The sequence below is a fragment of the Tursiops truncatus genome, chromosome 2, assembly GCF_011762595.2.
Source record: "Tursiops truncatus isolate mTurTru1 chromosome 2, mTurTru1.mat.Y, whole genome shotgun sequence".
In the NCBI taxonomy this organism is placed as follows: Eukaryota; Metazoa; Chordata; class Mammalia; order Artiodactyla; family Delphinidae; genus Tursiops; species Tursiops truncatus.
Genome location: NC_047035.1, coordinates 80,020,986 through 80,036,736, shown reverse-complemented (window position 1 = coordinate 80,036,736; position 15,751 = coordinate 80,020,986). Strand labels below are relative to the sequence as shown.

Genomic DNA, 15,751 nt, shown 5'->3' with positions numbered 1-15,751 from the left:
AAAAGCAAGATTGAAACAAGAATTTTTTTTTTATTGGCATATAGTCGCTTTACAATGTTGTGTTAGTTCTGTTGTACAACGAAGTGAATCACCTATATGTATACATATATCCCCTCCCTCTTGGACCTCCCTCCTACTGCCCCCACTCTATCCCACCCATCTAGGTCATCACAGAGCACCAAGCTGAGCTCCCTGTGCAATAACAGCAGGTTCCCACTAGCTCAAATAAGTCAAATAGGCCATAGGACACTCTGCTGACCGAATACCTTCTAAACAGAGGTATTCTCTGACTGACCAGCATTTTTGATAATTTATGGAAGAGAGGTGACTGAAGCACGGAAAAGACCAAAATTAGATGCAGGTTTTAAAAAAGTATTCACCTTTATTTTGATTTCTTCACTTCAAAAGCATTGTCCCTAATAATCAAAACTAGTTGATTTTCAAAAACAAAACAAAAAGGTACTTGTTCATAAATAGAACAGATTTGTGAAAATTCAGATCAGGAAATTTATTTTTGATACTAATTATAGCATTGACAGGCCTCTTTTTATGAAGAAGAGAGTATGTAACAAAAGAAAATTTATCAGTCATTCTGCAGAGGGCTTTACTTGGGACTGATACTAAGTAATTTCATCACTGAGATGAATGATCGAATGTGTGGTACAAATTTAACACCCGAATCTCCTTCGAATATAACTCAAATTTAAAATATACACAAGTGTATATATATGAATATGTTTTTGTAAATGATTAAACAAATAAATAGAAGAGATAAAACTTCTTTACGGAAGAATTCCAAATAATACATCTAGATACTCCTTCTTCCAGGAGGTGGAGTTTAATCTCCCTCAACTTGAGTGTGGGCTAGATTTAGTGACTTGCTTTTACAGAATACAGAGTGTGGAAGGGGGAAAACAGCAACTTTACAGTGGAGAAATCTGGCAACTACCACCTTAACCAAGAGACTTAGGTTACCATAACTAGTGACAAGTTATATTGGTATCATGTACCCGTGGATATGACATGATGATAAGGGAACTTCACCTCCGTGGTATTCTTTCCCCAAACCTATCCAGTCCTATCAGGAGAAAAACATCAGAAAAACCCAAATGGAGAGACATACAGAATACCTGATCAACATTCCTCAAACCCATTATGGTCATCACAAACAAGGAAAGGCTAAATAACTGTCACATGCTAGAGATTTAGGAGCATGATAACTAAATGTAATGTGGGACCTTGCATAGGATCTTGAACCAGAAAAAAAAGCCATTAACTAAAAAAAGTGGTAAAATTAAAATAAAGTCTGGAGTTTGATTAATAGTAATGTACCAATTACTTGACAATTATTTGTGTTTGTGTTGACAAACGTAAAACAGTAATATAAAATTACAACGTTAGGGGTAACTAAAACTGAGGGACAGGTACAGGGAGAACGCAATGTACTATCTTTGCAGCTTTTCTATACATCTAAAAGTATCTCAATAAAATTTTTATTTAAAATAGTAAAAGCTTTCCAGTGGACTTTCTGCCCCCAGAAATGACCTCATGAGAAATATAACCCTTCCATTACCACCAAAAACCCAACTCCCATTGCTTTTGAAAGAGTGTCGGCTAAAAGAATTCCTGAAGTGTGAGGAGGTATAATTATGAATGATTATGGCAGAAAAAAAAGGTTTTAAATTTCCATAGCACATAGATAGATAGACCATCCATATGCTGTTTTGTTATTACAAGATAAAGTTAATTAGTAAGAGAATTCAAGAGATGGGAGTTCATCCTCCCATTCTATGCAGCTTTGATAAGACGATAATGAATTTCTCCCCGTAAAGAACATCACAGAAAGTATTTCAAGAGGTTTCAGGATCTCCACAATGATCAGAGAATTGGAATTTCAAGAGTACTTAAAGAGGATGAAGGGTAAATTAATTCCTTCCTATGTTTCAAGTAAGTATTGGAATATCACTGTCTATTACTACAAAAGTCACTATCATTTGAGTGGTAATATGTGCCAAGCAGCATGCTACGTACTTTACAAAATCATCCTTAATCTGTATAACCTTGAAAGGCAGATGTTGTCATCCAGTTTTAAAGAAGAGCAAACCATGGTTCCCACAGAAGTTAATCAAGGTGACAGCTAGTATAGGATTAAACTGGGATTCCAACTCAACAAGTGGAAATATACACAAACTGTAACAGATAAGATTTAGGTAGAAAAGAGATGAACTTCTCTGACATTAAGAGAAGCTAAGCACTTGGGTAATATTCTAAACAATGCTATTAATTCATCATTAAATAATGGAAAGAAGATGACTCTGAAATCAAAAGACCTAGGTCCCTTCCCTTGCTCACTGCTTTTGTTCATTCCTTTGGACATTTAGACAAACAGTGAGGGTAAGCAGAGGAGCAGGTAGGCCTGGATGATCTGGGTTCAAGCCCCAACTCTTGCCCTCGGCTGGTCATTTATCCTGAGCACTGTTTATCATTTATAAAACTGTAAAATAACGTGTGCTTTATCTATGTCAAATAAAACATATTAAAACTTTTTTAAAGAATAAAGTTCTATTCCAATGCTTTAGGATTTACCTGCAAAATTCCGAAATTTCCTCTCAATCCTAGAGTTGAAATGCCCCATACTCCTGTGTTACTTACTCAACAAGTAAATGGTAGGTACATTATCAACAAAATATGTATTTCAAGTCAACAAATATTTATGAATGTGAGACCAGGGAACGGACCAAGACAAGGAAAACAGTCCACCAAAACTCATTCCTGTATAAGTTATATAAAATGTCTTAGGCTGAAGACAAAAATTAAAATTTGGAGGTTAGGTGGCTTAGTGAAGAAGATAAATCATTTACCAATCTATACAATTTAGTTTTAGCAAGAATAATTTGATAATCCCCATTAAAATACAAAGGTTAGCTCATATACAATGACATCACAGATTGACTATGATCCCAAAGGTCACTGCATGGGCCCTGAATGAAGCAGAAGTTATCTGCCATCAACAAAGGAGATCTACTCAAAATGTTGCATTTTATGTCCTTGCAAGGCAAAAGGAAGTAGCTCATACTGTCTGTACATTTTTATCTGGTTAATGAATAACTACTATTCAGATTTTCCAAGAACACTGTTCATCAAGCTACTCAAGCAAAAATATTTACTCTAATAAGAGCTGCTTACAAAATGAAGCAGGGAAAAAAAAAAAGAAAAGAACACCGTACAATTATCTCATTCTTAAATATATTAGCATCCTCTCATGAATTAGGAGAAAGTGGAATTCCTAAATTCTCAAACCGTGACGTAATATTGGTTTTATTGATTCTCTGCACAATTTGTGGGAGTACCCAATCATTATTTTGACAGTTTTATCATAAGGTAATAGACTTCCTTTTAGATAATTGCAGTTACCACATTCAATTTCAACCTTCCATAGGATTTTTTCCTAGATACAGCTGTACTGTCAGTTCTAGATCACATTACTTTCTTTTTATAGCTATACACACAAAGCATTTTAGGTGTTACACCTAATTATGTCAGCACAATAACAATTTAAAAGCTCATCATTAAGAAGTAAAGGTTAAGCACTTATATGTTAAAACTCCTTTTTATAAAGACATATAGTGCTATATGACATAAGTAAATGAATTACACAGGCACTTAAAAGTCTGAGATTTACAGAAAAAATAAGACCTCTTTTTGGATAAACTGGGAAATTTGATGAGTTTATGCCCAGGCTATAACATTTGTGAACTTCAGTGTTGACTTCAAAGTTTTCCAACTCATGTGAAAAACTATTTAGCTATACAAGTTTCACAACACAGAGTTCTGTGACAAAATACTTTTTCCAAGGGAGGCAGTTTAGCATAATCATTAAGAGCTTGGGCTCTGAAATCATATTGTCACTAATTACTGTTTAACCTGGGGCAAGACACTCAAGATCTCTGTGCCTCGGTTTTCTCATCTGGAAATGGGAATAATACTACCACTTGTCTCATATAGTTGTTCTGAGGATTAAATACCCCAATATTAAGTAAACTTTTAGAAAGTACCTGGCATATACAGTATGTGCTATGTGACTATCAGATATTATTATTATTGCTTACCTGAATTGCCTTAAGTGGGTAATAACTAAATAAAGACATGAAAAAGGATCAAAACTGAAGAGAGATCTAAGCCAGTAGATAGGGTGGCAGAAATACAGTGGGAGACAAGACATTAGCTACTCATGGAAAACGGGATTATGGGGCACTTCAACTATAGAAGAAAAAGCAGATTTGAGGTTCAGAAGTTCTTTTGTAGAAAGAATGAATTAATTAGGCTCAAAGGAACTCTAAATATTGAGGCAAAAATTGGCCTCCGAGGCTTTAAAACTAAATGGGAGAAAACAGCACAGGCACAATCTAATGCATTTCATCTTTTGAGAGAAAAAGAATCAACCTTCGTTCTTTTTCTTTTTTTTTTTTTTTTGGTAGGCGGGCCTCTCACTGCTGTGGCCTCTCCCGTAGCGGAGCACAGGCTCCGGATGCGCAGGCTCAGCGGCCATGGCTCATGGGCCCAGCCGCTCCGCGGCATGTGGGATCTTCCCGGACCGGGGCACGAACCCACGTCCCCTGCATTGGCAGGCGGACTCTCAACCACTGCGCCACCAGGGAAGCCCTCAACCTTCGTTCTTGACTGCTGTCACAATACACAGCTCTCTGTCATGATCAATTATAAAGTGTACTGCAAGTAATTTATAACTAATAAAGTAAATGTATTTTTTTAATAAATGAAAGTTGATTTACATATTTATATAGTAATATTACTCTTCGTCAAGGTATTCCAATATATTTTCTTGAGTGGAAGAGTGGAAGGGGAGTTACAGAAAAGTGCTGGGAATCCTAGTTACCACCCGGTCCAAATGATATCTTTCACCTCTGTCTTGTTGAAAAGCACTGCCATAAAAAACCGAAAACTCTGATCCTGGCACTCTGCTATTCAGAACCATCAATGGCTTTCCATTGCCTGATAACTTAAATATAAACTCCTAGGTCTCAAATTCAGTATCTTCCATTATATGTTTCTAACTGAATCTGTCCAGCTTTAATTCCCACCAAGACTGTACACACAAGCTTTCAGCTAGTGACTCTGGATTCTTCTCAAGCAGACCTCATACTTCCTTCACACAGCTCTCTGTCTTCAATTATCTTCCCCTGCAGCTATACTTCCCCAGTCCATAAAGCCTCTTTAATTCTACAAACCAGAACATATCTCTCCATTGACTCCTTCCAGCATGTTTTTGTCTCTAAAAGCACATGTAGAATAATTATTATGTGCATGCTTCATACATCCCACTAAGCTGAGAATTCTTTGATGGAAAGGCTGTGAGTTTTATGTCTCTTTCCACCTGCTATAGCAACTAACGTAGTGCCCAGAACATAGTCAGCACTCAAATAGCTCTTGACATACTGCAGAAAAATGAAGAACATGAATTCCAAAGAAATCAATATTCCAGTATTGTTAGTAAGGGACCACTCAAAGTCTACTTAGATCCAAATACGTACGGAATGCTTTTCTACACTTTCTTCTATTAAAGTTAGAGCTTTAAAGATGAGTATACTGTGTACTGATGGGCTGGCACACTGCCCAAAGCTCTAAACCAGTTTTTTTTTTTAATGACCTTAACGAAATCAAGAACAAAAATTAATATTTCCACTGGAGAAAACTATTTCAGTTGGGGGGAGGGGTAATCACAGGCACATTCCCTTAGGAAAACCAACAGTAAACTGGAATTCTACAAAACATTCATCCTCACTGCAAATTCATTCAACTGTATTGTTTATTTTAAAAGGATATTACTATTAATGGTGGGATATCCGAAAGCAGGGAGGATATACTGCTATATGTAAGAAAGCTAAGAAAAGCTGTATAAAATCTTCAGGAAGTAAACAAAACCATCAGTTTCTAATGTGAACGGAGGTATTTTCCCACAGGTTCTTCAGAAACTTTAATTTGCCTTATATTCAGACTCAAGAACCATCGATATGCTCACAATTTTATTATAATGCCAGCCTCCCTATTAAAAAGAGCTTTCACATGGAAGATTTTCATGGAAGGACTGTAAACATTTAGACAGTCTTCTCCTGTTTAAGGATATTTTCATTTCCATATCTACTCCACTTAAGAAAATCCCCATAAACAGGGTTATCTGTAGTATGACTCTTAGGAGAAAGTCACCGTGCTTAGTGTGACACTCGTTCATTCACTCGTGCACACATTTAATACTTGAGACTTAACATGGAGCAGGACATCCACTAAAATGGGGGAGCACTGAACAATTACAAAAAAAGACAATCTCTAGCCTTCCTGAGCAAGTTAAGATGGGAAGGTGAGACCCCAGGAATAGATTATAAAACATGGAATTAAAATTCAGGCTTTTTTTAGCGATTCAGTCTATAACTGGTCATCACTTTCCAATTTTACTCTCTGTTGGTGCAATCAAAAACATGATACAAAACAGGAAAAAAATGTACGTTGATATTTACAGGATTTGTTCAAAATATAAGGGCTTTCATTTCCAAGAAACCAGCCCAAAATGTAGTCTACCCGCTACTTGTTATTAATTAAAATGCTGTTGGGGGCTTCCCTGGTGACGCAGTGGTTGAGAGTCCGCCTGCCAATGCAGGGGACACGGGTTCGTGCCCCAGTCCGGGAAGATCCCACATGCCGCAGAGCTGCTGGGCCCGTGAGCCATGGCCGCTGAGCCTGCGTGTCCGGAGCCTGTGCTCCACGGCGGGAAAGGCTGCAGCAGTGAGAGGCCCGCGCACCGCAAAAAAAAAAAAAAATGCTGTTGGTAATATCCCATGCTAGGAAGAAAGACTACTTAATGGGGTAGGGCTCAATCACTAGACATGATGGCATGAGAGTAAAGAGCGCTTCATCTCCTGCTTTCGCTCAGGTCTGTACTGTGACAGGAAAACCTGCAATCCTATTCTGACAGCATTTCCTCCAAAATTATCCTAACTGCTACTTCATTCACCCTAATGCAGTAAAAAGAGCTGTTGACTAGGAGCAGGAAGTCTTGGATTCAGGTACCGGCACCACCATAGACCACCACGCACTTTAATGCCAGTTCTGTTTACAAACTCTGCAGAGTCTGTTTCCTCACCTGTAAAGTGGCCTCCTTTACCTCACCTGGGCTATTTGGAGGCCACAGAAAACCAAAGAAATGCTTACTACTATTCTCCCTCCGAACAAACTGACTTTAGAGTCCGTAAGGATTTTAGGGGGAAAAGAAAATGGCACAACGTGAGTAAATTTCACTAAACTAAGTTGGAAGGAAGAAAAACGACTCAATTCAATATAATTGAACAATGGTATTTTGGAATCTGGGCTCTAGGGTCAGCTTTATGTAGTAATAACTATAGGATCATGGCCAAGTCACTTATCCTTTCTGGAACTCAGTCTCCATAATACCTATCCTATCAATATGTTAGTTTTGCTGGGAGGGTAAGCAACAGCACAACATCAAAGTATCCTAAAAGACTGTAAAACATGACTTAACCAGGGGCAACCACAAAATTAGTACTATGAAACTGTTTGTTATCAAAGTGCCACTCAGGTCTCTTTTTAACTACTGAGATGCTGAGCAGAACATACATATCATACTCTAAAAATTATCCCACAAAAATCCCAACAGCACTCCTTAAGACTAGATATTTAAAAAATATGTTACTGAAATCACACGACTTATGTGTCCCATGCTATTAACTATACTTTTTTATAGAAGGAAAAACCAATTTAAAACCAAGCATCGATCCAGTGGAAGCAACAGTACGTACACAGTACTCTCCACTCTCAAAGGAATAGGATTTTTCCCCCTGATTTCTAATTTTAAGAGGAAAAAATTAAAAATACAAACCAAGACTGACTGAGACTTGCAGCTCATTAAAGCCGAGGTGATTTCCCCTATATAGAATTCTATTGATCCCCGTAGTCCACACTAGACAAAAAGTGTGCTCAGGGAAGGGGATGACGGATGCCTGTGCCAACAGCACTGAACAAACCTGTTAGCTAATTGCTACCAAAGACAATTATCCCCGCATTGTTTCATAATGGAAACACAGTACAAAACTCTAATATACACACAGGGAAATTTGATGATTTGACTGCGGAGCCATGTGCATTGAATTTCATTGCCAAAGGCCAGCCAGGTCGCTGCTGTGAAGGGGAAGAAAGTGTCAGAATATAAGCCACAGTATCTTAAAGCTCTTTACTTTAAGGGGGGAAAAAAAGGAAGAAAGGAAGGAAGAGGGATGAGAAAGACAAAGAAAAGAAAGCAAGACAACCCAGCGTCATCAGCAAACTGAATGAATTCTACAATCTGGCAATAATTTTAACATTTTCTGTTACTTTTTAAAATGATAAACCTCTCATAATGGTTTGTCATTAATCATAAAAAGATTTAAAAAATGATTTTCTGTCCAGAAGAATATTTAAATAGCTTTCTTGACTGGCCGTCAGCCTATTGGCAAGTATGGAGTTAAAAAGGTGGCTTCACAATAGCCTAGTATGATGATTAAAAATAACATGAAATATCTGTCACGATTTTACTTAAAGGAAAAAAAAATCTGACTCTGTAACAACTCACAGTAAAACAGCCATTAACCCAACCAATTTTAAAAGAAAAAGCCTCAAAATACAGTTATTTGATTATACATAATCATACTGTAATTCAAGCATACAATATTTACATTTGCCTCCTTTCCAAGAAGCCACATTCTTGAAATACCCTTTCCTTGATATGTTTCTAAAAATGCTCATGTCCTTCTCCAGTGTATTCATGCAAAACATTTAATCCTAGCATTGGAATTATAGGAATTCTGATATACAGTATACATCAAAATTATATTCAGTACTATTTAACTCTACTATGTAAAATGGTACAAAATAAAAAGAAGAATGTACTGAAGATGTGCTAGTGTTATAAAGATAAATTAACGGCTACAAAATTTATGATCAACCTATTAACTTCATAATTCACAAGTCAATGAATTCTGTTTTACTGTGTTGGGCTACTGTTCTTTATAGGCCGGTCTACCTGCTTCTGACTATGCTGACTACTATTTTGACAAGACCTGGATAGCAGTAGGTCCAAAGCAATCAGAAGGTTGACTTTGACAAATGGCGGTGCTGCGGCGAAGTTGAAAATAACACACATCCACTTTAATCTCTTTCTTGATTAAATCGAAACCATACCATTCTGACATCATGTGATTTCCTCATGAAGCATCACTGCAGGTTACTTTAGAGGCTACATCTATTGAAATGATATTGAATTTTTAGGGGAAGTACTTAATTCATTCAAACGAAACCTTCACAAGGTAACTGGGCCACCAGTCACTGATAACTGCAGATTCAAAGAAAAATCAAAGGAGAAGTCCCTGACAAAAAATAAAAAAATAAAAATCCAACATGTACTACTGAATGATATTTTAGTAGGTATTATCTTCTACTTTCAAACAGGGAAGATTATATGCATAAAGCATATTCCAAAGCTCTTTACCTATTCTACCACTGCTAAGCTCCAAAGGTAAACATTACACTAGGTAATAAAAATGCAGAAGATGAAATTGTCTTTTTTACATGAGACTAGGCAAATATTTATGGGGCAGTTGACAAACTCCTGCCTAGTAAAAGAGCCAGCACTGAGAGCAATTATCCTGATATTCATGACTCACTTTGAATATCACATTGAATATTACTCATAAATCTTTTACGAGCACATCCCCAGAGCTCACTTAACAGCCGGTTTTAATCATGCAGTTGACACAGAGAAAATAACAAAATGTATTTTTTCAGTGGCAAATTAATTTAGGCTTGAACCTCCTCCTGTAGCTCTATTCTTTACTTTTTTTATTTTTTATTTTCTTGTACGAAGACCAGTGAAATTCACTTTTGCATTTGGAAGTAGTATTTCTCCAGTCTTGCTGAATTAAAATAAAAAGGATGAATGTTTCTTTTAGAGCCAGTTCCCTGACAGTGGTTTTTTAAATGATGTATCTTGTTCTATATATGAAAGATGAATCAATTTTTGAGTTTGATACACATTGTCTATTTTGCTGAATGGAGAGGTGAATGTAGAATTTAGACAAAGAAGAAAGCATTATTCTGAAGAGTATTTAAGTTGCGGGTGGTCCTTTATATTGCGTTTAATTGTCATTAACTGCTCATGATAGCCGTTTTGGAATCTGGCTCTCATTAAGTGACTTGAAATGCTGCGTAAATTATTTTTAAATTGGGGGAAGGGAGGAAAAGAGTACTATTAGAAAAAAGGTAACTCACGTGGAGCTTCCTCGTGCTCCTGTAGAAACCTTTCCAGTATAATCCGAGCCATTAATGAGGGTGCGTAGTCCACCTTCACAAAACAGAAATAGAAAATTAAAACTGTCAAGTTGTGCAAGCAGTTGATATTCCGATATTTCGTCAATACTGAAGAGGAAGTCAATTTTAATCAACCACAACAAGCATCATTCATTAAAATCTTTCCTACTCTTGGTGGCTTCTATCATAATAAAATTATAACAAGTATGATCTATGCTGCTGAAAAGAAAAAATAGGGCAAATTGTTGAATATAATATTGGAGAAAAAGAATGGAACAACTTAAAAATAGTACATATTCATCTAAAACTGTAAAATGGGCTTTTCTCAATTTTTTTCCATTGATAGGCCAATATTATTTTTTTATTCTAACTATCCTTTTTTCTTTCCAACTGTCTATATTTACATTGTTTTGAATGCAGTTTCAAATAAATATCCCTTTTGTTAGCGACTGTTTTCAGAAACTAAATTAAACGTCCTTAGCCATTAAAAATATGGATTTTACTGATTTTAGGTTTTTTATCTTTAAAGACTTGACTGAAATTTTGGTAAGGTCCTTACATATAAAATATCTTGTTTAATAGAATAAAATAGCTAGATTATGGAGATATTAATAATAAAAACAATAATAATAATACCTGCACTGTAAGATCACCATCCTTAGGTTTATCTGAAATGTTACTTAGGCTAGTACAGAAGCCAGGGAGGTAACTTTTTTTATAAAAGCTCAAACAGAAAATAGGGAATACTCAATCTAACAGTCATTTTAATAAAAAATGCATCTACTCTTTTAGAAACCTACTGTCTTCTTTTTGGTTCTCAGGTCCCTTATTAACCACTGACTTAATTTCACCAACAAATAGGTGTGTGTTTTTCTGGAGTAATAATGCTGCTCCCTTAAAACAAGTCTTTTATCTTAGGTGTAAGACAGCAAATGTTCCTCATATATTATCACCATGATTTTTTCTTGACAGGTTTTCAAGTCCTGTACTCATACCAAAATTTTATCTTGATTTAGTAACTAGACAAAAAGGCTGGCTTCATTTGTATGAACAGTTTTTTCAAATATGTATGTACTCGGATGCCCTTAAATTCCCCAAGTAGAAAGAAATGCTTTCCACGAAGCTGCTTATTCCTAGTAACCCACATCAGAGCTGACACATGAAAAATGGTGAAATTACTGAAGGTAGTCCAGCCTGAATAAGGACTACCTTATTAGTTCAGGTACTTGCATCTCCCTAATTTTCATATTAATCATGTGTCCATCTTTCTCTGAAATAGGGCCATCATGCTTCATGTCAGAATTTAGCATGTAAGTAAAATTCATAGTGCTTCAAATCTCACTTGAAAATATTTGTGTGGAGAGAACAGAATGACTGATCTTATTATTACTAACAAAGCAAGATTTCCTAAAATGTTCATTTTTAGCCTTGAAATAGGAAAATTAGTATTAAGATATTTATAAATCAATGACGACCACACAGGGTCCCTACCCTCCAAATCAAATTTGTTCTTATCTAAGAGAGCTGCTACACACTGTAATATATCAATGTTATATATCTCTCATCAATTTTTACAGTTTTCACTGATTAAATATATAGTGACTCATAAAGCATTACCATCACATCAATTGTCACCAGATGCAAGCATATGTCATTTAGGTATTAACTATCATATAAAAATGGAAGCTTGGTTGTTTAGAAAAGCCATAATCTGGTACCAGTCGTTCCCAAATTTCCCTAATGCATTAGCAATCTCTCAGAAGGTGCTATTATCTCTGTACTAATCTGCAGCCAAAGGAGAGAAAACATCTTTAAATAACTATTTCTTTTCTTTGATTAAACACTACTATATATTCATGGTAAATAACAGGTTTATTGATATAGGAGAAAATGTGTCAGTGGGTTAAAATTTTCCATATTACCAGAGGATGGAAGTTGAGGTCAGCTAAATAAGCTAAGCTCAACAGAAATATCCATTAAAAATTCAAATGAATATAAATTGCTACTATATAAAACTTACGCCACCAATATCATCTATAAAAATGGCTACCACATTTGCATCACACTCTTTCTAGATGCTGTATCAAGAACGCTTTTTTTTTCATAAAGAACACTCTTCTTTCTCATAAAGGACAATCACTACATTCTGAATTAGTTATAGCTCAGATACTTCAAGTTGCTAATAGAATCGACTAATAATGAAGTCTGGAGACACTTAGAAACCACCTTGCTCTAGAAATTTTTTTAAAAAAAGAATAAAATATCAATAGATGTTTTGCTAGGAGGAGAGAAATTCATTCTATATGTTAACTATCCCATCAGATTGTGCAGACATTGCCTAGACTATTAAAACCTCCTAGTAACTTATAGGTAATTACTCATTGGCTGACTGTAGTGGTGCACAGCAGACAGAAGCTGTGAGAGAAGCCATCCTTCCTTGCTAATATAACATGGAGAACTCGCTGCTACTGCAACACTTAATGCTCACAGCACCTAGTCATCTTTAATGCAAATATACATTTTCTGCCTTGCTTCTATGTTTTCCATTATAATGCAACACAAAAATAGTGTACATTTCATTCCATCCCTATGAGGTTTGCATAAGCAGTTCCAAGTCAGACTAAATATTGTATTGCTCTTATTACAGTGGATAAATATTTTAAAGTTTAGGAATTAAATATTTTATTTTTTCTGTATGCGCTCTGCAACTATTATGAACTTTTTACAGCTTCTTCATTCATGGGAAGTCTTTGGGGTTTCCTTTTTTAAATGTAAGACTATTATTGTTTCCCCAAACAGAAGCAGATAAGAGTTAACAGATAAGTTCAACAAATCACTTCATGCTTGGTGTTAATAAGAAGAGTATGCTTCTTCATATAAAGAAAGGCTTTTCTAGAAGGCACGTATCTTTTATTATAATAAAAGTTTGCCAACAACAACAAATGAATCAAGTAAATGTTACATCTTTAGGTACACAATTTCTCTCTTCACTTTTATGACAGCATAGATTTTCTTGGCATACATCTCTGTACTTGACACAGGTATGTCTCACACTAAATTAAAACAACACATCTAAAGAAGAGCATGTCCTGAGCTGTTTGGTTGAAATTTCCCACAAAACAAGAAACCAAGAAGCTGTTTACACATGTGCTTTAAAAGAAGTAGACTAATTATGTTAACTGATTTATTAATATATGAAGTTCTTGGTCCAATTATTAAAAGTACAAAGAGACCAGGGAGCAATTTAAATGTCTACTGCATCTAAGATAAAATGTTTTATCTGCTTTGCATTTCAAAATCTTTTTCTTTTTTTTAAGGTTAATTCTAATTCTAAGCAAAGCTACTCTAGATAGGCCCCTTAGGTTTTATGTAAGGTTAAATAAAATAATAACAATAACTTTACCTCATTGGCTAGCTCCAGGAGTACTGGGGCAGCTCCATTTTTCCCCACTCCATTCAGATACCTAGACAAGACAAAGCCAAGTGGTAATGCAGTGACAAGAAAAGGCCAGCATAGACTTGTCAGCATCCCCTGTGTGTACATGTTTCTCCTGGGCAAATGCCACGCTCAACTCTAGTTAAAGTATGCTACTGTCATAGGAGAGCACTGAAGGGAAAAGAATAACAAAAACAACTTACCTCAAAACCACTGGCAACTAACTAACTGAAGTTGGGGAAAGGACGTCTGAGTACACAGGTCTCCCTTGTGTTCACCTCCTAACATGTAAGTGAACACAGAGGTGATTTTGAAAAGAACTATCCCTATCACCCTGGCTTTATCTATACCACAGCCACTCATGGGAAGGAAATAAGTTTACTCCTGAAAAACGCATCCATGCAAGCATATCACTTTTTTATTTACTTTAAGTTCATAGGATTGGTTGACACCTTATTAGGAAAAAAATGGAACAGACTTTTCATCAGTGGGTCAGCACACCTTTAATAGGTAATACAAGCCATCATCTTATCTGCTCTGGATTTCTGTCATAACCTCCAGCTCTCCTCATCCCCTAACCCTGCAAAACAAACAAACAAACAACTCCCCAAATTCATCCCAGATATGGAAGCCAGAGTGATTTGTTTTAGAACAAAGACCTGAACATACCATTCTCCTCTTTAAAACACTTCAAAAGCCCCACATTAAATCTCAAGATTAAATTATAACCACTTAAAACTTCTCGTAAGGATCTTCATAATCTGGTTCCTACCTACTCTCTTCAGCCAGCCTCATCTCTAGTCACTGTTCCCCACTCCAGCCCTTCACCTGGATAACTCCTGATTCAGATTGTATGTTGCCTTTTTCATCCACCATGACCTGGGAGAACATTAAGTATCCCTCATGTGCAATCCAGGAGGACCTTGTCCATCTCTCCATCACTTAGCCCAGAACACTGTATCTGCCGAGTTACTTGTCCACCTCAAACCCATCCCGACTGTAAGGCTGAAAGCCTCATGAAGGTAGAAGAATTTCATTTTATTCAATTTATTATGCCTAGCACGGTTCTTGGCTTATAATAGGTGATTGTATTGTAATACTGAATACATATTTTTTCTCTAATAAATGAGTAATTAAATAATTTTAAAAAGCCATTTTAGGCAAGAAAATAAAATTAAGTATGAACATTTTCTCTATAGTATACTGTTTGATTGAATAAACTAACAACATTTGTTTGATAGTAAAAATCAAAGTAAACAGGTGAGGTCTTCCCTGTAACGGCCAGAAGCAAAAACTGAATTAATTTCACAGGTATGCTTATAAAGATGTATGATTTCCAATAAATGAAGTGGAATAAAATCAAATTATTTAAGGTGGGGAAAGTCTCAGGATCATTATAACTTCAAAGTAATTCTAATACATCCATTTTCATCTATTGGCCCTTTCTTGAATAAATTGTTTAGGAATCTAACTGGGAAATAAGTACTTTCATTTCAGGAGCAAGGGAACAACAAAATAAAAACAAACAAGACAAGTGTGGTTTAGAGAAAGATCCCTGGGAAATAGGTCAGCTAAGACCTTCATGTCAACTTACAGAACTTCCATTGCACTGATAGGTCTGCTCAAGGAACAATCAGTTTCGTCAAGTCGGAGCAACTAACCAGAGCGCACATGCATTAAGCATTCTGATTCTGGGTCAGGGTATTTAAGCCTATATTGATAATAGTATATCTTTACAACTCTCTACTTAACATTCATTTATCCCACAAGTATCTTTGAGAGCTAACTAGTTGTCAGGTCTTATTCCAGGTTCTGAAGAAGCAGAAGGGAACAAAACTTCTTTGGTTTCTGCCATCTCAGAGATTATATAACAGTGAAGAGACAGAGAAGAAAAAGAGAAATAAATATATAAAGTAATGACATATGCTACAATATAATATAAATTAG

General features: G+C 35.9%; 1 protein-coding gene across 6 annotated transcripts in view; it reads right to left on the bottom strand.

The window, feature by feature from the left end:
- The window catches only part of CDIN1 (CDAN1 interacting nuclease 1), a 230,859-nt gene that overhangs the window by 150,255 nt on the left and 64,853 nt on the right, over positions 1-15,751 (bottom strand). For all 6 annotated transcript variants that reach the window (XR_012330046.1, XR_004525116.2, XM_019935261.3 and 3 more), the window contains exons 4-5: positions 13,772-13,832; positions 10,330-10,402 (exon numbers count right to left, since the gene is read on the bottom strand). Coding sequence is in view for 4 of the 6 variants with exons in the window: in XM_019935261.3 (XP_019790820.1) it covers positions 10,330-10,402; positions 13,772-13,832 (134 nt within the window). In the remaining 2 variants the exon portion in view is untranslated. The remainder of the gene's footprint in view (positions 1-10,329; positions 10,403-13,771; positions 13,833-15,751) is intronic.